Source organism: Tauraco erythrolophus, chromosome 4 (genome assembly GCF_009769465.1).
Source record: "Tauraco erythrolophus isolate bTauEry1 chromosome 4, bTauEry1.pri, whole genome shotgun sequence".
NCBI lineage: Eukaryota > Metazoa > Chordata > Aves > Musophagiformes > Musophagidae > Tauraco > Tauraco erythrolophus.
In genome coordinates this window covers 70,526,629-70,551,920 of record NC_141468.1, presented here as the reverse complement: position 1 = coordinate 70,551,920, position 25,292 = coordinate 70,526,629, and the positions used below count along the sequence as shown (strand labels likewise).

The 25,292-nt window shown below is 50.8% G+C and overlaps 1 protein-coding gene across 1 annotated transcript in view; it reads left to right on the top strand.

Annotated features, from left to right (window-relative positions):
• Positions 1 to 511: 511 nt before the first annotated feature.
• Positions 512 to 25,292, top strand: part of LOC104373831 (sodium- and chloride-dependent GABA transporter 2) — a 32,890-nt gene continuing 8,109 nt past the window's right edge. Inside the window, exons 1-9 of the mRNA XM_009979810.2 lie at positions 512 to 548; positions 650 to 715; positions 2,288 to 2,503; positions 6,806 to 6,940; positions 7,971 to 8,111; positions 8,709 to 8,793; positions 11,779 to 11,911; positions 15,898 to 16,032; positions 25,091 to 25,194. Of these exons, the coding sequence (XP_009978112.2) occupies positions 512 to 548; positions 650 to 715; positions 2,288 to 2,503; positions 6,806 to 6,940; positions 7,971 to 8,111; positions 8,709 to 8,793; positions 11,779 to 11,911; positions 15,898 to 16,032; positions 25,091 to 25,194 (1,052 nt within the window). The remainder of the gene's footprint in view (positions 549 to 649; positions 716 to 2,287; positions 2,504 to 6,805; positions 6,941 to 7,970; positions 8,112 to 8,708; positions 8,794 to 11,778; positions 11,912 to 15,897; positions 16,033 to 25,090; positions 25,195 to 25,292) is intronic.

Here is a 25,292-nt window from a genome sequence, read left to right as displayed (position 1 = left end):
TATTGCAGCTTCTGGTGTGATGGGGCAGTGCTGCTCCTGGGAAAGACCAGTGGCAAAGATCCCTGCGTGTGAGGGAGGAGAGTTGGCACCTGCCAAATTTCTAAATGAGGCTGTTTTGGGCCCGTAGTAAGCAGCAGCAGAGAGTTTAGCAGAGTTTATTTCCAGCTCAGAGCTCTGCTGCTCCCAGACATAGCACAGCCCGGCTGCCCCCCTGGGCATTGCAGGTTGGGCTGCAATGCAGGACCTTGCCTTGTGCCCATGTCCTCCCTGCCGAGGAGAGACCCCGTAATGGGAATTCACTGTGAATTCCTATTTTGCCTCTTACCTCTTCCCAGCAGGTCTCGGGGCTTCGCTCCCTCGGGCAGTGCTCCGGGGGCACCTGTGTGGGGTGGTCTCCCCTTTCTCCCATGCCTCCAGCGACAGTGTTTGGCAGGGAGATGAAGGACAGCGGGAGCCAAGGGAGAGAGAGCAGTGGCAGAGGTGGTGTGAGCCCTTCTTGCAGGCAGGGGGAATGAGCCCCTTTGCACTGGCCATGAAATCAGTCATGTGTAGGTTTTTGTCCAGCCCTGGGGGGTGGGGGAAGGAATGTGGGTTGGGCAAAGTCTAGGATTACACCACCACTGAATTTTTCTTTCCACACTTTCAATAGCCAGCACCTTTCAGTCCTGCCTTCACGTCTCCCGTCGGCTCGCGTCCCGACAGTGCCGTCCGCAAGGTAACACCTCTGCCCCTGTCTTCCTCCGCCCTGCTCCCCCCACGCCCCGCACCCACCCGGGTCTGCCGTGGATGAGAGGTCACCCTGCGCTTTCCGCTCGTTTAATCGTTTCCTAGCGTGGAGGGGTCCTCCCCGTCCTGCCTTGCGGCCGCTGTCAAACGCCTGCCAGTGTTTCTTGCTCCTCTTCACGTCGCAAAGTGTTTTAGAGAGGACTATGTAGGGGGAGGGAAGAGGTTGAAAGTGTTGCTTTGCCTTTTTTTTTTTTTCCCTCCCTTCTCCCCGGATGGAGGAGTGTGTCGTTTACTGCCAGTGCCTTTTCCTGCTCTCCTGGCAAGAGAGTTGCAGGCGGGAATGAATGGCAGCGTTTTGCTGGGGCTGGGAGAACTGCCTCTGCGGGGCACGAGTGGGCTGGAGGGCTGGCACAGCACGGGGGAAGTTGCCTTCTTTGGCACCAGGTACTCGGCGATCCCGGCTTTGGCACCAGGCGTCAGTGGGAACTGCAGTCCTCGCTTTTTGCCCTATGGGGCTCAGTGGCCAGGAGGGCATCCTCCTGCCCATGAGAAACAGGCTCAAACACCCCCTGAGCCTCCTAAATGGCTGCAGCAGAGCTGATGCTGCCTGTGCAGCCCATATCTATCTCCTGGCTGTGCTCTGGGGCACCAGCGGTGCACCAACAGTCACAGATGCTATGCTCTGGCTTTCCTGGAAGGAGAGGTGTCCTCTCGGGGGTTTTTGAGGGAAGATGGGACAGCAGGAGAGGTGCCCGCCTTCTCTGTGCTGCTTTTAGCAGAGATCTGTTTAGAGATGGGAGAAGCTCTTGCGGTGCCAAAGCTTCCTGAGAACAGTAGTGTGGGGAGCCTCTGCAGGCAGCGGGTGTTTGGAGGGGCAGACCCTGGGAGTGGAGAGATCCCAGATGGCCATGGCATCTGCACCCTTTCTTTTTCTGTAATTACAAGGATAGCATGATCCTGAAAAATCACCTTTTCTTGCAGCCTAGTAGATTGCCAGCAACAGTTGCCACCACCGAAAGCAGAAAATAGTTTCCCTCTTATTTCAGTTTGTCCTCTTCCCACATCTAAGGCTTCTGTGTGCTTTGTGGCTTTCACGACATGGTCTGCAAAACCAAACCTTGGTAAGCAGCAACAGGGGAGAAGAGAAACCCTTATAAAATATCTTACCAAGTATTTGATCCCACTCTCACCCCTCTCCAGTCCGAAGTCTCTTCCTTGTACCTGCCGCAGTGGGAGCTCCAGCCTGGCTGAGTCTCTGGGTCTTCTGTGTAACGCTGTGATTAGAGGATGGGCTTCCTGAGGCAGGAGTGTTTTGAGATGAATTAATTAAAAATAATTAAACTGACAGTGGCTTTTAAGGAACAGTTTTGGAATAAGCAATGAAAATGCACGTATGCTCTTAGTGCCTTGCTGCCAGCAGGAATTGGTATAAGAAGCAAGAGAGGAACGGTTCGGCATCTGTGCGTGTGCATGTCCTCTCTTCCCTCTTGCCTCCCTAGCCCAAATTTCTGCCTTGTTACATGGCTTGTGCTGAACATAACGAAGGAAAATCCTTCTGAAGGTGGGATGGATTACAGAGTCCCTGGCGCCGTCAGCAATGGTGAAACGGTGCCTGCACACTCCGGCATGGAAAAGGAGGAGGAGGAGGAGGATGACCAGACCCTGGAGCGAGGGCAGTGGAACAACAAGCTGGAGTACGTCCTGTCTGTGGCTGGGGAGATCATTGGCCTGGGAAATGTCTGGCGCTTCCCCTACCTCTGCTACAAGAATGGCGGAGGTAAGTGCAGCTGCGGCCCTGGCCAGCCCCAGGGGTGCCTGCTCACCGGTGTCCCTCCGCAGTCCCTCCTGCCTCTGCGACATCCGTGTCTGGCCCTGCTCGCCCCTGGCAGCAGCTTCTCAGTAATGCCAGAGCCATAAGTTGGAAGAGAGGATGCTAATCTGCCAGCATGGTGCCATCATATGAGCCATGTGCAGGGGCTGTTTTGACCTGGTGGGATGTGGGTGACCCAGCAGTGACGTCCCAAGATTTCTGGTGGCACTTTTCCCCTGAGGTGTGTGGAGCCCTCGTCCTGCTGGTGAGGTGAGCAGCCATCAGCAAGGGGAGGCAGGAGGACCCGGGTGAGGGGCTTGGCTCCTTGAGCAGTGTGCCTCAACCTAGGCACCTCTTCCTTGAGGAGCACCGGGCGCCCTGTGCAAATGAGGTAGCAGGTCCCAGCAATGCAGCAGGAAGCCGTGCAGGAGGCTGCAGGGCACTGCAGCCCTCGTGGGTGCTGCAAGGAGCTGCAGCATTTCCTGGAGGCTCAAGGAACCTCTGAGGGGCTCTTGACCATAGGTCCAGTGTCCAATCATGGAGGAGTGTCCCTCAGGGACTGATGCTGAAAACAGGTGACAGGGACAGGGCAAAGCACGAGGGTTTTCCTTGTCTTGGTGGAGAAGCGCAGCACCCCATGATGCCCTCACAGCATCCACTGGAGCTGCGAGCACACGGAGCAGAGGACATGTGCCTCTGAGCTACACAGCCAGGCTGTCAGGTGTGCAGAAGGATGTGCTCAAGGGATAGAGAGGGAACAGGGTGCTGCTGTTACCGCCGAGGTGCTGGCACATGGATGCTGCTCAGGCTCTGCCCGGCAGTGACCGTGGCTGATCCCTCTCAAGGCTGGGCTGCCTGGTGGCTTGGTGGCAGAGCTGGGCTCACTTTTACAGGTATTGGTGCCTGCTTTTAGTGTGTTGTTGCCTTTTAAGGGAGAAAACTATTTAAAAAAACAAAAGTCCAAAGCTCTTCTTGAGTTTGGCTCAGTGGCACATAGAGAAGAGGGAGTTGCTCTCCCTGTCTGCTGATTAATTGCTAATTGGGCTCTCCGGAAGGGCAGGGGAGAGGGCAAATGGCACTCGGCTGGGAACTGGCAGGGAGCGAGTGCTGAGGACTCGGGGCTGAAATCCCCTGGCTGGAGCTTGGGGCAGTCTCATGGGCCTCACTAAACTGCTTTCATCCCAGTGGCGTAAAAGAGGATTAACCGCTGTTTAGCTACTTTCACGCCGTGCTTCGCTCAGTGCTTGTTTCTTTTCACCAGGTGGTCAGGCATTTAAAGGAAGGAAAAGGAGGATTTTTCATGTTTTCTTTTTCCATGGGGAACATTTCTTGGCTGCCTGCTGAGCTGTGTCTGCTCCTGCTGCTGCACCTTCCCCTGTGCCATTTGGTCAGGGGGAGCGGGACCCTGTCCTGGCACCCCTTGCCTTGGGTGCCAGGGAAAGCTCAGGGAGGGCTCTGGGGAAAGGGGAGCTGCCATGCATGGTTGGACAGCAGAGGCAAGACACAAAAGGATTTATTTCTCAGCCTTCTCCTCCCCCTCAAAACAGTCCTGAAGCAAAGCCCCATGAAGCGGCAGAGGCTGTGAGGAGTTTGAAGTCTCAGGCAAATTTTTCACCTCCGGCCCCCTTCCCATGGGGTTGGAGCAAGAATGGGGCATGAGGCTCTCATGCAGAGAGGAAAGCGTTTCCCTTAGGACTCCTACTGGGGCAGGGTAGGACACGGGGCTCCCTCCTGCCTCTAGGAGCCCAGCAGCCCCGGCTGCTGCTGTGTCACATCCCCTGTAACACCTCAGGATTAGTTTTAAAAGCTGCCAGAGGTTTTGTCCTGTACTCCCTTGGGAAGGCTGGTCCAGGCACTTGCTTCTTTGGTACTTCAATACAGGTGAGGGACCTTTATTGAATTTCCAGCTCCAGGTTGGTCATGGCCAGCCTACAACCATTTGCTCTTGTGCCAGCATTGCCATCCAGCTGGAGTGGCTCTGCCCCACTGGCTGACTTCCCCCCCCCACTGAATCGTGTGTGGGCAGAGGCGATAACCACTCTCAGCTCTTGCTTTGCTGCACTAAGTCAGTCAGGCCCTTTGCAAAAAATGTATCTGCAAAATCTGAGCTATGCACAGAGGGATAGCCAGTTGCTTTTCCTTTCTTTAGAGGTATTTCCACATAAGTCATCCCTTACATATTTAGTGCTCAGTGTTTGATACCAAGGTCCTATATAGTGGGGAGGAACAAAAAATGTTCTTTTTGCTCTTGTTGGCTCTTGCTTTCACCTCTCTTGGCGGGATCAGGCATGAGGCTGGGGCATGAGGCCGTCCCTGGGCAGGCTGGCCCCTCCAATGGGGAAATACTGGGGAAGTCTGTCTGGTGGTGTGGCTGCCGGTGCTGCGTTCCCTCCCAAGTGCTCCCCAAGCTGGCCGGTCCCGAGGGCCCACCACTGTCCCTGCACGTGCGGAGGAAGAAGCTGCCATGGTGGAGGACATGTGTGGCAGAGTTCCCCCTTCCTCTTTCTCCTGAAACAAGATGGGGAGTGATGGTGGGGCTGGTATGGGAGTTGTCCCAGCCTGCCTGTCCCTTGACCTGGGGGGTGAGGGGAGTGGGGCCGATCACAGCCCCTGGCCCAAACTTGTCTCTGCAAATCCTTCCTTCACCCCACCGTAACTTTGCGTTATGCCAATGTCAGGGCCCTCCAGTCAGACTTCCGAAGCTGAAACCTGCCTGAAATGCGAGATAGCCAGAGGTGCTGAGGGAGGCGACAGGCCAAACTGCAGGTGGCACATAAGGGAAACCCAGGCTGGAGAGCTCGACCTGTCACCTTGGGGACCTTCCCTGAGATCCCCCAGCTGCGGTTTAGTTAAACACAAACTTTCATATGAGAATAATCTCTCTTGGAAATAGGCTCTAGCTTTATGATGATATGATCGCACGCAATTCGCAGTTGAGGGGATGGTGTTGACACAAACATTTCCTCTGCCCTTTGCCCTCACCAACTTCTGTTTGCTGGTAGAGGGAGAGTATGTGGGTAGACACTTGACATTCCAGGGGCTGCCAGGTATCAGCATCCCTTCATCTGCTGTTTGTCCGCAAGGAGGTGCCGAGATGCTCTCTGTGCCTATTTTGTTAATTGCACTTTTTTTACAAGAAGGGGAAGACTGTGGCTCTGTACCCTGCTGGGAGGAGTGTGGGGTGGGACTTCTGGCCAGTCCCCAAAGCCCCCTTTCCCTCTCCATGCCCTTGCATGCTAGCTAAGCTGCTTAATGAAATCTCCTGGTTGTTGGGTTTACTTGTGCACTGGGATTGTTGTTTTCTATATACCCCCACCGACCCGACCCTGGAGCCAGTTAGCACCTCACAGGCACAGAAAAGGCCTATGCAGGGAAAACATGGTTAGTGGTCAGCTGGATTGTCACCTCCGACCCCATGTGCCCCTCCGAGCCCATCGCAGCCCAGCTGTCGCTCTCCTCTTGGGGCTACCCCTCTCCACGCCAGGTTCCTGCCCTGCCCCGCATCCCTGTCTTTGCAGCAGGGCTTGAATGGCTTCGGTGGCACATGAGTGCAGCAGGGAGTGCGGACCATCGTCCAGGGCTGTCAGCTGTGCTCTGTGCGGTGAAAGCCATCACTGTATTAACGTTAGCCTGGGGTAATTAAAAGCCTGATGTGTTTTATCTCTCCCTGCCTGGTTTCATGACAGGACTTGAACAGGAGGGCTGCTGGCGTGAGGTACATACTTTCTTGCACTACTTGCTTTTTGTCTGGGTGTCTGCTGCTTTTCGGTGAGCAAATGACTGAGCAAACCCACGGACTGGGCAAAGGTGTCAGTCTCTATGTGCTCCCTGGTGCCTTGGTGTTGTCATCCATGGGCTTGTCAGCTTATTCAGTCAGAATAATCAATGTGAAAGGAGTCACCAACTTGATTAAAAGTCACAATGGTTTGACAGCAGGATGTTCTCCTGTATTTCTATAGAGCTATTGAGAACTTGTTCCACTCCTTCCAGCACAAAAATCAGTCCTAGAAACTTTCCTTTCCTCTCCTCTCTGTCTTTTCTAAATGTTGAGTTTCTCATGCAATCGCATCACTCTGGGAGATGAAATGTGAGGAAAAGCCCTCTTTCCTGGCACCTGTCCATGTCTGTGGCCTTCCTGCCCCGCAACCCCCATTCCTCTTAGGCTGTCCCTCCCACCAGGAGGGACCTGCTTGGTGCCAGGTTGGAGATGGCCTGACCCTGGTCACCCCACGGGGCTTATTTTTCCTGTTCGCCGCTTGAATCTGCCAGGTGCCTTCTTCATCCCCTACCTCATCTTCCTCTTCACCTGTGGGATCCCCGTCTTCTTCCTGGAGACGGCGCTGGGGCAGTACACCAGCCAGGGAGGGGTGACAGCCTGGCGCAGGATCTGTCCCCTCTTCGAAGGTGAGTGAGGTGAGCCTGGGAGGGCACAGCAAGGTGGGGGGACCGCGGGGTCCTGGGGGGACAAACGGTGAAGCGTTTTCCCACAGCCCAGCTCACTACATACCTCTACGCATCTTCTGCCCACCCCTGGGGATCCCAGCCTGGGGAGGGCCACTGGCTGCCCCCTTTCCAAAAATCATGCTGAAAAATTGATCGTGTTTCTCACTAAACAGTTCCCATTGTTATGTTGCATGCTGACTTCCTTCTTCATGGCCACGGCCCTGGCCGGGAGCTTGTACCCAACCAAGGTTGTCCTCCAAGAGCTAAATGATGAAAAGGCTTCTAGAGGTGTTGAGGAACCTAAAACATACTACTATTTTTTTAAGTTAATGCTATGTCATTTTCCTGAGTTTGTAGATGGCTTAAAACCTTAGTGGTGAAAAATGTCAGGTGTCTTAAGTTGTTAGCAGACAGATTCACTTCTAGCACTATTTTAGGATGGTCATCCAGCCTCAAGCCACTTTCCATGATTTCTCTGGAAGTCTCAGTTACCTCCTCTCCATGTGCTAAAACCTTCAGATGTGGCTGTGGCTCCCAGAGAAGGTGTGTGTTGTTAATACAAAAGCTTCCCAAACAGTGAAAAGGAATGGGTGAACAAAATAAAAAGTGAATTTTGGTAGAAGAGGTGCTATTCAGCAGGTGGAGCACTGTGATATGTTTCTGTCCCTTTGGGTGGCTTTCCAACCGTAATGTACCTATCCCCTGCCCGGACTCCTTCCCCTTGCCACCCTTTCACCAGGGAAGGCTGCTGTGGGGTCATAGGAAGAGGAGGTCCCTAAGGCCCCTTGCTTGGACCCCACCGATGAGGCATGGTGGTCTTCAGTGGGGGGGGATGGTGGCTCTGGCAGCCTCTCTGCCGGCATTCATCCGGCAGCATGGTCAAAATGTGGAGCAGCAGATTGAAAACATTGGGTGAGCACCTCCCTAAGGGGAGTCCTGTTCCTGTCCCCTGGCACGTGGGTCATCTGCCTTCGGGGCTCGCTTTCTACAGGAATTGGCTACGCCTCACAGGTCATCGTTGTACTGCTGAACTTCTACTACATCGTTGTCCTGGCCTGGGCCTTGTTTTATCTCTTCAGTTCATTCACCATCAACCTCCCTTGGGGCAGCTGTGACCACGAGTGGAACACAGGTGGGTGTGGAGCCCTCTCGCAATCCTCCACCAGCTCCTGGCTGAGGGAATGCTCTGCTGCCCAGAGCCAAACCTCAGGAGAGTGGCTTGACCCTGCTTGGGTGGGACTGCTGGTCATAGGGGTGGGGAGTGCTGGGTCACTGCAGTGATGCTGGCACTTCTGGGGAAGAGGCTCTGTAGATCTGGGTCTTTGCTAGAGAGCACCAGTGCTAGTGCTGCCCAACCACTTGCAGCAGCTGGTCATGGCCGTGCAGTCGTGACCTCACTGGCTGCTCGTACTGTGGGCTTCAGCCAGCATGGGCACCTTCCTTCTGGGCATCTTCCAGTCATCCTGTGCTGTGTGTTAGCCACAGGCCCAGTGGTGGTCACGGCTGCTCACTGTGCCCACTGGAAGGAAAAATTAAATGCTGTTGTGTTAATTGTTCTAGGTTTCTTGCCAGCCTTACCCTGTGCATTTTTTTGAACTGTACGAAATTTGTCCCAGAGTCAATGTCAATGAGTTGACACTGTTGATGGAAAGGAAGGGATTTTTCAGATCCTCCGGTACTCCAGTCACTGCTACTTTACGCTCTGTGTCTCTCTGGGCTTCTCTCACAGGGAGCTGCATGGAGCTCCAGAAGGCAAACTCAACGCTCAACGTGACCAGTGAAAATGCCACCTCCCCTGTCATTGAGTTCTGGGAGTAAGTAAAGGAGAGGCCTGTACCCCCTTTTCCTTTGGGACATACCTCCTCTGAGCAAGGAATAAACCCTGCAGCAGCACTTCCCATTAGCTCATCCTTGCCAGAGGACACAAGAGAGAAAGCTGGGCAGGTCAGGGTGAAGGCTCTCAGGGGCAGTGCTGCCAGAGAGGGTAACACCGTTGGGCTCATGATGTTTGTCTGGAGCTGTGCTGGCATGCCTCAGAGCCACCTGACTTTGTCCTTCTCTGATGTCACATTCCTGTCCCTCTGGACCTTTTGGACTTCCCAGTCTCGCTGACCTCAGCGACGGCTAGCTGACTGTGCAAGACCTTACCTCACCAATGCTTTGCCTCCTCTGATCTTTGATGTTTCACTTAGTCTTTTTCTCCCTTATTCTTCCTCTGCTGTTGAACTCCTTTTTTCTCCAACTGTGCTGCTCCTCTCCCTGCCTCCTCCCTTGTTCTTCATTGCTAGTTGTGAACTTCCTTATATAGTTGTTTCCTCCTGCAGCCTGGGTGAATTGCCTGCATGTTCCCCATCTCCTGAAGCTTTGGTTCAGACTTACCCAGGGTGAAAACCTCAACAAAATTAGCGACGCTCCCTCAGGGTATAGTGGCCATTACCCTATGGTTTGGATTACAATTTATAGATCTGATGGACAACAAACTGCTCTTGTTCTCTTCGGAGCAGTCTGCCCTGTGTAGCCCTTGACATGCCTGGTGGCTGCATCCAGTGTAACCATGCTCAGGACACGGACACCAAGACTATAGGTGAGACTATGGGGTGAGATCTGTGGTGATCCACAAAGCAGCTGCTCTGTGATGGGCTTTTGCCTGCATGTTTCGCAAGATGCAGCATGTTCAACTGTTGAAGAGGAGACCTTAAAATCCCTGTGGTGGAGTGTATGAGCTCACGCTGGTGATGCAGTAGGTGAAAGAAAGGTATTCTTTCCTTTGAATATATGCTACCAGCATTTTCCCAGAAGGCTCTGGCATGGTGGGTGGTGACTTTTGTGTGTGGGCTAGTCTTCATCTTAAAAATAGAGAAAGAGGTGTTGTTTTCACTTTAGAGTGACTAATATGCAAGCTATCCTGAGGAGAGAAGCTCTCCAAAATAAAAACGAAGTGCTAGGGCCAACCTATTTTACACTGAAATTTTCTCCCTCATTTTCATTGTTTTCTCCCTTTGTGTTAGTTACCCTGAGGTACAGAGTAGCTTTATTTCTGTCATGAAGGCATGGGCCTGTTGACTTGGGATCTCTGATGATCCTCAGCATCTCCTGGGAGAACAGGCACAGTTAAGCGCTGAGCCCTGGCTAACAGACTGAGTGAGCAGCCCCTCTGCTGCCACCCTGAATTTCCCTTGTGTGTTTAGATGGATGGAGGGCTCTGCCCTTGGCAGCGCTGCCGGGCGCTGTCACCGTGTGGAGCACGCAGCACCTCTGGGGCATCCCTGGCTCAGCACAGGGATGCTGTTTTTAAATTCCAAAGTTTTAAAATTTTCTTTGTCTCCTGTGTGCTCCCTGAGCCTGCATTCTCCCTCTGCCTGCTGCCCATGTGTGATTAGATGGTGGCCTGCCTTGGACTGCTTTTCCTGAGGCTGGCTGCTGGAAAAGCTGATGTACCCATCGCTGCTGTGACCATTCCTGTCTTGTTGGGGAATCAGCACACAGGACTGGAAATTTCCACTGTCCTTTGCTTCCAGTGCAGCACCTGTCTCTACCCTCCCTGGGTGGGGAGGTAGGAGGCCACCATTTCCTCGAGAAGCACTGACCTGTTGGTAGGCTGATGGCTTCTGAGGCCTCTTCTGGCTGCGGTACAGTGCCCAGTTAGTTATGGTCCACTGGTACCCTTTCCCCACTGGTTAGAGTCCATGTCCTTGGAAGCAGGGAAAGAGCAACATGGCAAAAGTATCTGGTGGAGCCGAGTAATCTTTCTGACCTCTCTCTCATTGTCTCAATCTGCCATGAGTCCGTGGGGCAGGAAAGGAGGCAGTGTGTCTTAGGTTGCGGTTCTCCAGGAGCACGACTTTTGTTTTGGGATAATCGTTGTCTTTTGCAGCAAGGCAGGCATTGCTGCTGGGCTCCAGGGTAGTGCATGTCCCTCTCTGCTTGTCTCAAGCTTGGGGTTTTGGGACTGCACTGTGATGTTTCATGCTCAGATCCATCTGCGCAGTGTAAGAGTTGGAGGAAGGCAGTCCATTCTTCTGTAAGTGATGAGGAAGATTTGACATACTCACAACACGGAAAGCTGCTGTAAGGCTAGGGTGAGATCATAAGACCTTAGCTGAACCAAGGTCTATCTAGCCCAGGATCCGATCTCCACACTGGCTGAAAAAGGATGCCCAAGGTCGCCTCTTCTAACTGTGCAATGGAGATTATTGCGATCTTGGTGGAGTCTTGGTCATGGTATGGGATGCTGTGCTGCTCTGGGTTCTGAAGTGAAATATGTAGCTGCTCCTAAAGACAGAAGAAGTGTGCTACGGAGAAGGGGTTGGACAGCACAGCTTCTTGTGTGGTCCTGATGGATTCTGCATGGTAAGTGCAATGTATTATTCACTTTAAGGTTTGAAGCATGTCAGAAAGGTAGGTGAATTTTGTCAAGTGCATGAACACAGCCTGGGCAGAGCTTGCGTGTGAGAAGTGTTGCATGTTCTTGCAGAGAGAGAACTCTTACCATAGAGGACAAGACAGATGAAGAGTGGGAGGAGGACAGGAGATGACATGTCTTGGCCCAACAGGCCAGTACTGAAGTGAGCATAGAACCAAGTGTCCATTCGTGATCTACCAGGCTGGTAGTACCTTTAAAAGGGGAGCTTGGTTCCTCTGAGTCTTGCAGCTCAAACCTGGGCCTTGTTTGTGAGACAGCTCTTCTCCCCAAAGCCATCAAGTGCTGTGGAGGTGTAATGAGAACCAGCGTGGTGGTGGGAATGTCAGTGGCCAACATCAGTGACATCTAGATGTTCCTTTCCTTCCCCCCAATGCAGGAGGAGGGTGCTAAAGATTTCCGATGGCATCCAGCACCTGGGCAGCCTGCGCTGGGAGCTGGCTCTGTGTCTCTTGCTGGCATGGATCATCTGTTATTTCTGCATTTGGAAAGGAGTCAAGTCCACAGGCAAGGTGAGTCCTTAGTTCAGATCAAGCCTCTTCTCTTGATCACAGCTGGAGCGCTTGATCTAAACACCTTTTGTACGTTCAGAGAGGTCCTAGGGATCCCCAGGGAACCACCCTCTGAATAAGCCGACAGGAGCCTGTGAGGCTCAGCTTGCAGCAGGAGTGCGAGCCAGGATCTGTGTTTTGGGTAGGAAAGGATGGGAGAGCTGAGACATGTCAGAGCGCTAACTGCCAAGACGTATATCCCCATCTGGTCTCTCTCCATCCATAGGCCCGGGAGACCCTGCAGTCTTCCTGCTTACAGGGTGCTTGCACGTTCCTTTCCCTCCCACCACAGTGTGAGCACGCAGCATGTTTTTGCCTTTGCTGGCAAGTGCAGCTGGAAAATCTTCAAATTCATTAGACAGTGCAAAGGTAACTCTGATGGCCTCAACGCTCTCTGCCTCATCACCAGGGGGAGCTTCTTTTTTTTTTTTCTTTTTCTTTGTCCCGACTCTTCCTACAGTTGCTCATATTTCCCAGCAATAAAAGTGATCTTTTTTTCCTCCCCACACTGGTCACCACACAGGTATTTCTTTGAATGCTTCTGAGAAGGGTTTGTGTGACCGTCCAGCTCCATCTCATGCTCCCTCTGTTGCAGAGTGTGCCACTGTCATTTGCACTGACCCCATTACTTAGTTTCTGCTACTGCCTCCTGACCCATTCCCAGCCAGCTTTGTCTGGAGCCAGCAAGAACAGATGGAAATGAAAAGGTTTAGTATGTTATCTAAATGGTGTCTTCTCAGCATGCTTTGAACAAGACATCATGTGTGATGGGTGTAAATTTTAGCTGCATCGTTTCTATCAAGTTGATGGCATGGATGTTAGCAGTTACTCCTGCTTCCAGAATGGTCGGGGATTATGAAACATGACGGGGAAATCAAGCAGCTTGCAGAGATGATGTTTTCTGGTTTCCATGGAGTAAAATTAGAAGAAAAGAGCAACTGCTTGCTGTGTTGGCCTGGTAAAAGAAAGCAGAGGCAGTATAATAACAGCAAATATGATACTAAGATACACCAAATGTAGTGTGGGAAGTGCTGAGAACAAATTCAGTCTATTTTAGATACAAGTTCTAGGTTAAATGCAAGTGCTTTTTAACAAAAAGGACTATCGATGGTGAGATCTTATCTCCTTGAAAACAGAAACATTCTTTCAGTAAAGCAACAGTGTCCATAGGTTTATCAGCCCTCTGTTTATTTAATAATCCAGCTAAAATGATGTCTGTGGCAATACAATCCCGTTGGGGGAGAGATATACCTTAGTTCTGGGAATTTGCCTGTGGAGCGGTAAACACCATGAGCTGAAATCACCCTACTCAGAACAGCAGCAGCAGTTTGCATCCCCCAACGTGGGGACTGCCTGTCCCTGAGGAGAGCTCACAGATGCAGGAGGTTGTCACAGATGGAACCACTTTGCCGAGGCATGTGGATCAGATTCAAATAAAACCCTGGATGTTGTTGACCAGCATGTGACAGAACGATCACACTGATCCCGGCAAGGTTCCTAGTGATGTAGTTAGTGCTAACAATGCCCAAGAAATAAAAAGATTGGGTCTGAGCCAAGTACTGAGTAATATCTCATTGGATCCAGATGTTCCTGTTGTTAGATGGAAGTTTGGCACTCTTAATCCAGCAAAACGCTCTCCAAATTCAGACCTCTGGTCTCAGTGCAGATGTGAGTGACTGTTGAGTGAAAAGCTTAACATGTGAGTTCGTGCAGGCTGTAAAGCACATAGGACATTACTAAAAGGTGAATCCAAAGCATATGCCAGACAACTACCAGTTTGTATTCTGAGCTCCTAAAACTGATGCTATTTAGAGATCCAGCCAAGAACGTGTAACCTGGCATCCTGGAAGAACATGCACTAAAGCTCAAAGGCAATGCGTTGTTTTTATGATTTTTGTTTCTAATCTTGCTTTCATGAGCTGAGAAAGATTAGACTTGCATCCTGTCATCTCCTGAAGGAAGAAATTGGTTGTGTGGTAAATACAGGGATGATTGTTAAACTCGCCGGACCTTCAGATTTGATTAACTGTCATAGGAAAGCTCTAAATCAGAGACTCCTTGATGATTTGAGAATGATATGAATGATGGTGTTTGCTTGTGCTGAAGGACACTGTCCCTGGGTTCCTTCAATGTTCGGGATGCAGATTCAGAGGGACAGGGATAGATCTGCTCACACAGACATCTCAGGCAATCATGAGCCCCAGCAAGGAGGTGTTTTTCACCCACCTCTGCCATGATATATAGAGCCGGGCACATGAAATGCATAGAAAACGTGGAGCTGCAGACAGAGATCATAATCTAGTAGTGTGGTTTTTCGAGGACAAGATATCTCGCAAATCCTTCTGTCCCTCTGCGTTACAAAACTGAATCACTGAAGAGTGTTTGTCTTGACTTAGAGGAGGACTCGCATTGCAGGGTCAGGTGCTTTGGACGTTGCTTTATTCAGATGGAGTACATCGGAATGGGTCCAGAAAAAAATCCCTTTTTGAATCACTACTCAGATTGTAAGGATTACCCAGAGACAAAGCAAAAGTGGTCATACTGTCCAGGGAAATCATACGCTTGTTCTTAGTAGGACCTCCTCTAAGGCAGAAACTGCTATAGCAGTGGCAGATCCTGTGACCCCTGCTCAGGGATGGTGGGCTTTAGGTGGATGTTGAAACAACTAATTCTGGATGGATGGGCAGGTGTGAGAAATAGATCATTTCACATCATTATGTTTTGTGGTTCCTCTAGAGAAGAGCTTTAGCTCTCTAGTGGGTAACTGCCAAAGTTGAGAAAAGAACTGTAGGGCAGCGTTCAGGTGAAGCGTGCTGATGCGAATCCTCACTCAGCACATCCACACAGGAAAACCTGAAGGACCAACGTTTCTTTTTCTGTCTAGCATGATACAACAGACTGACAACATTTTTTCAAGATGGTCAATAAGTCTTGAAGGTGTGGGAGCAATGCAAAAGGATTAATGATGCTACTTGAGTTGCTGAGGAGGCTGCATGAGCCCTTGATATCAGCTTGTTTGTGTGGGAAACAGACTACAACGCGTTGTTGTCGTGGCACGTTACAGCAATTGGCCTGAACAGTCCTGAAAGTACCCTGATAATCCCCAAATTGAATGTTACATTTGCCAGACGTGGAGTCCCTGAAAGGATTAGCTGATACTGGTCTGCAGCATTCCCCCAAGGGACGTGGCTCCTTTGCTAGAGGAAGGGATTTCAACCCTGCCTGAGTATGTCTGCATTGCTCAAGGGGTTAGGGGCATAAAAAGCAAGAGGACACAGGTTAAAGGTTCTGTTTGGGTCTGCGTCCTTGGTGGCAAGGGTGAGACGTGCTGCCCTGCTCTACCTGAAATGCCTGTGTTGGGTATTTGAACAGGGGCCAGTCAGAGGCAGTGGCTGTGAGTCACTGTGGTGGGGAGCGGTGGGCACAAGCCAGTTGCCAGTGCCAGCCCTGCGTGGGGAACCCCCAGTGTTGTCCCTGGTGGTTCTTTGGTAGCAATCACGTTTCAGGGTGTATGTCTCATCTGCACACCCCTTCACCCTCGCAACTAAATGCTGCAGAGAAGAGACTCTCTGTGTGTGACTCAGGCTCTATTCAGGGTAGGGATGTGCGAATGGATACTGGGGGCAGCTCCTTCCCTGATGCACGTAGATGTTGCATCGCCGGCTTCAGTAGAGCTACTCTGACTCCAGCCTGGTGACAGCCTGGCTCAGGGTCTGGATTACTCTTCAGACTAGAAAGATTTTTCTCTGGTTCCAGACACGCCATGGCACATCAAAAGTTCCCTGGGCACATTTTAAAATGTGTTTCCTTCTACCGCAGGCAGCCTGACCCGTCCCCTGCCGCTGCCCATCTCCCTCAGCCCGGGGGTCGGTGCTGTGCTGCCAGCTGGCACTGCTTGCTCTGGCCTGCACTGCTCACTCACTCTTGTCCCCTCATTCTCCTCCCAGGTGGTGTATTTCACAGCCACGTTCCCATACGTCATGCTGATTGTTCTGCTGATCAGGGGAGTCTCCCTGCCCGGGGCATCCCAGGGAATCCTGTTTTACCTTTATCCAGACCTCAGCCGCCTCGGGGACCCACAGGTAAGGTGGAATCAGATGGCTGAGCTGTGCTTACATGAATGCCTGTGGCTGTCTTCTTTCCCTCTTTCCCTCTTTTTTCTCACCCTCTTTCTTCTAATTTCTACTTTCTGTGTTCTCTTTTCCCCTCTGTAGGCATAAGGCAGGACTGTTATATCAGTGCATATCCTGGCGGTTCCATGATCTCTCTCACCCTCACGTGTGCTGTTACTGTATTTTCTAGGCTGAGTTGGGACTGAACTGCCTGAGGCTATGGGCAGTGGGATCTAACCCTTCATCATGAGCTGCACCAGCCGTCTCCCAGTTCGTTGGGGAGACTCCTGTGCTGCAGAGGCAGCCTGTGCGTGGGGGGCTGCTCTGCACCGTGCCAGCAGCCCTGCTCCCAACATGCTTGCTCTGGCTTCATTGAGAAGCATGCTGGGTGCATGGATGGCAGAAGCCGTGGCATGCTGCAGCAGTTCTCCGGGACCCAACCACCCTCCTCTCCTCCCTGTCCCCAGTGAGATATTCTCATACATCTGACTGGAGGGTCAGTGCCTGACTGCTGCTTTTAATCTCTTTGGGACAAGTTCTTCCATGTTAAATCCTGGCTCCAGCTGAGCTACTGTACCAGCCTTTGTGTGAAGGTGTTTCCAAAGGAGATTAAAGGGTGCCTGCCTGGAAAATAGGCCAGCAAAACCCTTCTTAACCCCATTAACTCTTTCAGGTCTAGCCCCAGTGCTGCCTTGGTTATTGATTTTGCAAACAGGGGCATAAGTGTTGGGGGAGGAACGGCTCCGGCTGATCCTGCCCTCCATGATAGAGGAGAGATGATCCCTGTGCATGGCAGTAGCAGCATGTCAGGGGCCACTGAGTGGCATCCCCGGGTCCCACCTGTGCCACTGGTGCTGTGTGGCCCTATGCGAGTCAATTTGACTTACAGCTTCCAGTCTGGGAAGCTAAACACAAGTGTCTGGTTTCCAGCTCCAGACGGTCTGGTTTTTATCATGAGAAGGACTCGAGTTCCTGCTCAGTTTTTTGGAAGTTGCTCTCTGGTCAAGGCTGTGCCTGAGGCGGGGGGGGGTGTGAAAACCCTCATTTTACAGTGCCAGCTGCTCTCTCGGTTTGCCTATGGACAGGAGGTGGGTAGGACAGCTGCTCCTAGGTGCCAAGGTGCAGCAAGGCTTGGAATGGGGTGAGGACAGGTCTGTGTTGCAATGTTTGTAACTCCATTCATGCCAATGAGGTGTGAGAGACCTCTGAAATAAAATGTTTTCAAGTGGTGCTCATTCACTTATGAAAAGTCCTGTTGTTACTGTGGCTATGTCGCCCAGGGAACTGAATCAAACCACTCCAAGCATGGCATGCTTTTGCTGGTACTAGCTGTGTCCTCATTAGGCCCATCCTGGCAAACTTTTCCAATTACAGCCTGAGCTTTAGAAGCACAGCTTCCTTCCAGCCTGGAAAATGCTAATGTGCTGGTGGAAAGGCAGAGTAACCCTTCAGAGCATGAGGATGGCTTATCCTCGACCGGGGGAGGAAAACTTGCTCCTCCCTCCCTGCCTCCATCATTCTCTGATGAATGTTTCACTTCTGTGGGAGAAAAGCAGGAGTTGACAGCAGTGGTTGCCTTCCTCTGGCATGTTTTAAGCATCCTATCGAACCAAGCAGCAGGGCTCAGTGTTTCTCTTGCATTTTCCCATCAGAGTGGGAAGGGAAGGGTTAGTGCCCCAAGCCCCACACGTGTGTGGCTGTGCCCCCCTCTCTCTGTGCGGGGACAGCACAGTCCTGCCAGCCCATCGGGGCCAAGTCGATTATAATTGATTGGTGCTCAGAGGACGGCGAGCTGTTACTGTTCACCCGCAATCCTGCACCGCCCGGAAAAACGGAAGATTGTTTAGTGCCTGGGAAGGGATTCTAGAAATTAAAAACCCAAAATATAATTAAAAATACCCTCTCCAGTCTGAGCCTTATGATAAGGCATCTCAAGGGGAAGTTTAACAAAGGGTAAACAATATATAAAGGGACAAAATCAAAACTCCTTTAAAGTATATGAAAAACTAGGTGAAAAGAAGGGATGAATTATTGAACAAATTCTACCAGGGGAGCAGCAGAAGCTGAGATGTGATTAAGTGTCAGAATATCAGACTGGTGTGTGGAAATCATTGCTTTTCACCTGCCAAATGACCTTGGGCAGAACTGGGAAATCCTGCTGACGAGAGCTCAGGCTAGCTGATTGATGGGGGTCTCTTCTGGCTGTGAAGTCCACCATGCCCTAAATCTTCCTGCACCTTTATTTTCTGAATCTATGAAATGCTTATAATTAAAATGGTAAATAAAATGCAGTTGATAGGTAGATCAGACTATGCAGAGAAACTGATAAACAAGAGTTTTGAATAATGAAGTCCAGTTCTGCTCAAATACAACCAGGTGACAGCAAAACTGCCAAAAGGATCATTTATTTCGAGCTGTATGCCCTTGAATTAAAAAATCAAAAAAAGAAACCCCATAGTTTGCTTTTTATTTGTATAATATTTATGGTGTTAGCATGCCCGCGTTTTCCCCCCTATTCTTGATTGCATTTTCTGTGCTTCAGAAGGTTCCTACTTATTTCGTAGCATGAGATGTGTTTTAACGGAAAGAGGGTCTTGGGGTTGTTCAGTAAATAACTCTGGCGATTTACGGATGTGATTAAGCAGAGGGATACACAGTGTGATCCACTAGCTGGAAGTTGAAACGAGAGGAATTCAGAGTAGAAATAAGGTTTCATTGCGGGAAACTTGTCATTAGAACTTTTCTCAGGCACTGGCAGGCTCTCCATTGCTTGATGCTTTCGTACCATGACCAGACATCATTTTAACAGATAGACCTAAAGAGAGGACTGATGGGCTTGGTGCAGAAAATGCTGGCAGTATGTGTGGGTTTGCTCTAAAGAGAAGAAAAGTAATTATCTCCTTTCACTCTGGTATCGAGTTTCAAGCAATTTTAGCTAAATTTCATTAGGTTTAATAAGTAAGAATGGAGGAGGAGTAAATTCAGCAGCCTCTGACCATTTCCCTCTCTGAAAAAGCAGCAAACGTTTCTTAAAACCTCCCACTCTTATTTTCCTCTTGAAATTTCCAGAAAACCCACCACTTTGCTGTACATGCTTGTACTTTATCTAGTCTTTATGTAAAGGAAGAAATTTCTATGACGAACTGATTTCCATCTGTCCTGAAGGCCCCGACAGGGGTTGTGCCCCTGGTCCTGGGGCAGAGAAGCTCCAGCGGTGCCGAGGACCTGCAGAGGACCCACAGCTCTGCAGACACCCCATAAGCAGTCCCTGCCACCACACCAAACACCCCGCCCTGCACAGCACCATGCTGGGATGCCCTGACTAAGCTAAATTCAAAGCATTAACTTCATCCAACCTCCACTTCTCATTGTCTCCCTCTCTCATTTGCACTAGTTTTCAAATAACCTTCCCTATGTGTGTCTCATTTTTTTTTTTCACTCATTTCCCTGGTGTTTGCTTTTTGGAGCAACATTTGCCCCTGCAGAATCCCTACAGCCTCCTGCTTCCTGATGGATGTGGCAGGAAGGGGAGGCAAGAGATGAAGATGCCCCCAGCTCTTTGGGGGGCTGCTCGCTGTGCCTGTGGCCAGAGAGGGAGGTTGCCAGGGTCTGGGTCACGGTTTGCACTGGAGCAATTCTTGCTGCCAAGGCAGCAAGCCCCTTGGGCCACGGAGGGAGGACGGAAGGTGCAAGCATCTTGCAGGGCTGTGACCTGCTGGGTTAACCATGGGCCCCCATAGCCACGTTGGGGAAAGAGTCAGAACCCCCAGATCCTCTCCGAATTTAGACTCCTCCTGCTGCTGCTCCACGGTCAGCGAGAGCTGCTGCTTCCCAGCAAGAGGGGAGGGTGTCTGCGGGTCTGCTAAATGTTATTTGTTCCCCTTATTTATTTTTTTTTCCCAACAAGCCTTTAACTTGACCTCATGGGCTCTGTTTGTGCTGTTGCCGGCCCCCTGCTTCCCCCTTCTGAAGGCAAGCGTGTTTGTTTCCGTGCTGGACGGTGACCCGCTGTGCCCGTGCGCGGCCGCTGTTGGCACGCTGCCGTCCTCCTGCCGTGCGCCCTCGTGCCCTGGCCCCTCCAGTTTGGCCTGGGGGGTCTGCAGAGGGTCTGCAAACCCAGGCACTGCTGCTCTCCTTGCCCTGGGGGCTGAGGGCAGGTGCAGGGCAGCAGGGAGGGAGCGCTGGCAGCTCACGCAGCATGCTGGTGGGGCTCAGGGTCGTCATCCTCTCCACCGCCTTGCTGGAGCAATGCATCCGCATGGGGTCAACCACAGCTGTATTTACCTTGTGGGGCTTCCTTCTCCTCCTCCTCCTCCTCCTCCCGTGCCTCACGCCAGCCCTGCTGACATAGCAGGAAGAAATAAAGGCAACTTTCTCTCCGTCCACAAGCAGCGGGGCAGGGAGGACCATAAAGTCCAGCTCCCCGGGCAGCAAGGAGCATATCTTGGAGCATCCCTCACCCCTCTGCAATGCCCTGGGGCAAGCAGCTGTGCTCTTTGGGATGAACCACAAACCTGTTTGTTTTCTTGCAGTGTTTAAAGAAACCCCAGCAGCCGGAGGGCCCCCGGTGCCCCGAGGTGTGGGGGTTACATGAGGTCGGTGCTCGCTGGTGGGGCATTGTGGGGCCTTGAGTGCGGCGTAGGGAGCTTAATTGGGGAACAAAGCCCCTGTCTCCCACTCCCAAGGAGCCCACGGATGTATTTTCTGAGCAGCTGGGGCTTGGGGCTGGAAATGTGATGCTTGGCTGGATGTAGAGTGGGCAGGAGGACCGCAAACAGTTTACAGAAGTGGCAGTAACTTGTTCCCTCCCTCATCTCTCGTGGGGTGAATGGGGAAGAGGGAAAGCAGTGGCCTGGGCTGTGCAGCACAGCGATGGGCTCTTTGTGGCAAGGCCCCAGGGCTGTGCAGCTCCTGTCGCTGCAGTGCTGCTGGAGGTGGACTGGGTCTTTGGGCAGGGGCTCCATTGGCCACTCCTGAATGAGGGGGGAAAGGCAATAATCTGGAAATAGTGTGCTGGGTGTCTGGAGGTGAAACCTTAGGAAGTATAATTTCCCCTTTAAGGTTGGGCTGAAGCAATGGGTTTGCGTGAAGCAGCAGGTGGCTGGTGGGAAGTGCCGGTGCCACAGGCTGAGACATGAGCCATGATACTGGGAGTGAAGGAAATGCTGCTTGAACTGCAGCTCAAGACACAGGTGGTTTTTGCTCTCTGCTCTGCATTAGGCCGAGTGTGACCCTCCACGCAGCATGTACCCACTCTGTGCTCCATCATCCATCTGCTTGCTGATGGGGACACCTCGGTGCTTCTCAGCAAGGCACCTGTATTTGATGTATGACATACACCGGGGTTCAATAACATTTTGCTTGAAAATGGTCTTTACTGTTATTTGTAAGTGCTTTGAGATCTTCCTAAGGAAGGATCTGTTTCAGTACAGGGGCTATTAAATTCCAGTACATGTAATAAAGTGAATATTGCTGAGAAAATTAAGGGGCAAAGGAATATGTTCTCTTATAGGCCATAACCGTCTTGGATAATTGCAGCTCAGGTGTGAAGGCCTTGGCTAAAAACAGAGAGTAGGAGGTTATTACAAGTTGGAGTAAACAACATGTTCAAGGAAATTGAGTTATGAATTATGAATTAAATAAACTGGATGGCTTAGAAAACTGCAGACAACAATCAAATCAAAATACCCATGCTGCCAATGTGCCAGCAAAATCTGAACAGGATAAATTTTACCAGTCTCTTTGGGAGCAGCAGCCAGAGAACAGCAGCATGCTCTTACCACCAGGGGAAAGTAAGCCCTGCCTGACCCTGGCAAGCCCCATTACTCAGAGTGGAAATATTAAAATAATGGGAGGCTGTTCATCAGCAGCACAGGAGGAAAAGAGGGGAGTTTGGAAGGGCTGAAAAAAAAAAAACATTTCTCTGAGTCACTGCAGGGAGAGAAATGAGCACAGGCAGCAGGTTGGAGAGGGAAGATTTGGGTTGCCATTTTCTGAAGCAAGTGGTCTATGTAGTTCCTGTGAGCCCACAGGGCTGGGTGAGCAGAGATGCTTCTTGTGAGGGGCTTGAGGAGGAGGAGGTTGGACCACAGACTGACTGAGGCCCCTTCCAACCCCAGTGATCCTGCAGTCGTGGGACTTGCTGTCACTGCTTGGCTCCATCACTAGTGAGTCTGGAGCACTCATGGCATCTTTCCTGTTGCAGTCCATTAACCCTCAAGCAATTTGGGAACTGCCAGGGGACTGGGAAGAACACAAAGGTGGCTTGGTCTTTGGCCCAAGGGCTGCAGTAACCTTTTAAAATGGGAAATAAAGTGCATACAGCCCAAGCGGGTGCTCACAGTCATGCTGACTAAGTAGGATCATAAGCTCTGCAAGCCAAGCTTAGCTTTATTTACGCTGTTTCAGCCACAGACTGCCTTGCTTTGAACGGAAGCATATGCTAAGGCAGGTCCTGTATTCCCTAAAGACATCCCTTTGGGGCTGGTCTCCCACACAACCCTATGTGCACCCCATGGTTGTCGAGTTAGGGAGAGTCAGCAGTGGAGCAGGGAGCCCACCGACACCATGCTGGTCCCTGCTACACAGTCAGGGATTTCCACTGGGTTTTAGAAATGAGCCATGGAGCTAATAAAGCTTTGTGTCTTGATATTTGGCTTCTACCATGCCTGGTAAAGCACCAGATCTTTTCCTGCCCTTGGGATATTTCTCATGTCTCTTGCCAATGTGATTTATCTGATGTGTAACACGGGTTGACTGTTCCTCCCTGTAGCTTGTGGGGGACGCTAAGTTCCTGTCTTTTTCCTGTTCCCCGGCTGAGTTCATAAATAGTTGGTATATTTTAGGCTTCTTCCAACTGTTAAATCTGGTTGAAACTTGTCAACTGGGTCCAAGGATATGGCAAGTGTAGGGTAGGCAGTTTGATGGCAAAAGTCTTGTCATCTTGAGAAACTGAAATACGAGGGCTCCAAAAACCGTAAAAAGGTGGGATTTGAACTTGAATTTGATGAAAAAACAGAGCTCTAGCAATGAACAGCAAAATAAAAAGCAACCCTAACAAAACCTTCCACCCTGATCTGTGCGAAGATGCTTAAATTATTGATGTGGAGGTGTCGGCTGGTCCAGCTCACCTCAGTGTCTTGCTGTGCCCAAAAAGCAGCTGAAAAGTGAAGGCTGTGTCCTGACTGCCCACAGGCACAGTGATGCTTTAGGAATCAATTCTAAAAAGGGCTTTGATTTCTTCCAGTCTTTTTGAAATGCAAAAATGGACTAAAACCCTTGGTCTCTAAACCCGCCTCCCCACTGCGCTCCTCCAAAAAGAGTAAAATAAACCAAGGTCAATTACTTTTTCAATTTCCAAGTGCCCAGAGCTAGCTGCCCCAGTCCCACCTCGTTGTCTGTCTCTTCCCATTCTACAAATCGGAGCTTTGATCTGACTCCCTGTGAAATTGTAAGCAGGGTTTCCACAGACCAAACAGAGGTGGCAGGGCTGAACATGAGTCGAGTTCCTTGCAGGAGAGTCAGGGAGAGCAGTTTCACCAAGTCTAGCCCTAGCAGCACTTTGCTTTCTCTCCCTGTAGACTGCACTGCTGAGTCTTGTGGCAGTGGGCAAGGAGAGGATTCATTCTATGCAGCTGTCCCTTGAACTAAAAATATAATTTCCTTCAGAAAATCACAGCTAACGAGATCGTAACATCCCTTTTTAAGGCACATCAGCCTACAAAGGAGAAGAGCTAAAGACTAAACAAAACCTCATGCCACATGATTGCTCTTTGGCCAGTATGGAAGAGGAAAGATAGAACCCTGCATTGGTGAGCCTGAGCAACAGGAGTCGTTGAGCAGGTGCTTCCCAGCTGACCATTGCCTCAGGACATGAGGTCTTAGCCGACAGGTGCAGGTGTGATTTGGAGTAATCAAAACAGCTGTAGTGCTTTCCATTGACTTCTGTTCTTCTCAGAGGGGATCCTAGGGCAAGGCTGGTGTTTGCCTGAGGGCTCATCTGCACTGCCACTTTGGGGAAGGAGGCTATAGCCAAATGGAGACTTTTCTCATTTAAGTTCTCAGTAATACTTTTCTTCTGCTTTTCTTTCCTGACTATCTTGTCTTTTGTCTCTAGAATGTGGCTGCCCTTCAGCATTGGTTGAATGATTGTCTTATCTCTATTTTCTAAACCCCTTAGGAAGAAAGATCTTGGAAAACAGAGGGTTTGATTAATAATCTTTGTCATTGTTTCATTCCTCACTGTTGGTTCCTGCATTTGCTGTTGTCTGCAGAAGGCAGTGGCGCTGGTTGCATTGGTGACTGCACACAGCTAGGCTTTCAGATCAAATTTGGCATTGACAAATGTCAGCCTTGGAGCACTGGGATATGTTATTGACAGTGAGAGCAAAGCAGAGTTCAAAGGCGCCTCGTGGGACTAATGGTGTTCCTGTATTTTCTTTTAGGAGCTGTCTTTTGCAAACAGCTACTGTTTACTTCTAGCACTTGTCTCCTCACCAGTTAATTTTCATTTAAGTTTTGGAGTCTTTAGATTAGGTATTGGAGAGAAGGAGCATCATCAGAAGCTCTATGTACCCATGCCAGCCAGTGAGGGACCAGGCTTCCCCAAATCAAGTCCCCCTCCTCTGCTAGCAGAAGGCTCCTTCAGGTCTTGTGGAAAGCATTCATCCGGTCTCTTGCTGCCAGGAGGCTCTAGAGAGTCACAGGGTTCTACAGGTTTGTCCAAAGAAGAAAGAGATGATGATGATGATGAAGAGCTATTCTTGCTGTGGGTTTGAAAGGCTTTGGTGCATTCCTTCCCTTTGGCACTCTTAGCACCCCCTGGGTGCTTCCCTGGGCAATGTAATTCCTGGCACCGGATAACCTGCCCCTAGAAGACTTGTCTAAACACTGGGTATTGCTGACCTCCAGATCACTGGCCTTTCTGCTGGTTATGACAGCCCCTGGGGCTTTGCCTCTTCACATCCATGCAGTATCTGTGCTCTGTGCTGGCCTTGTCTTCTCACCTGTGCTTGTATCTCCCTTGCAGGTCTGGATGGATGCAGGCACTCAAATCTTCTTTTCGTATGCAATTTGTCTGGGATGCCTGACAGCTCTGGGCAGCTATAACAAATACCATAACAACTGCTACAGGTAACTGGAGCACGGCTCTGCTGCCTAGAGCCTTCCTTTCCCTGAACATCAGTGCATGTAGCCTGGTGAACTGCTGGAGGCTACTGGCCTTTTGAAGT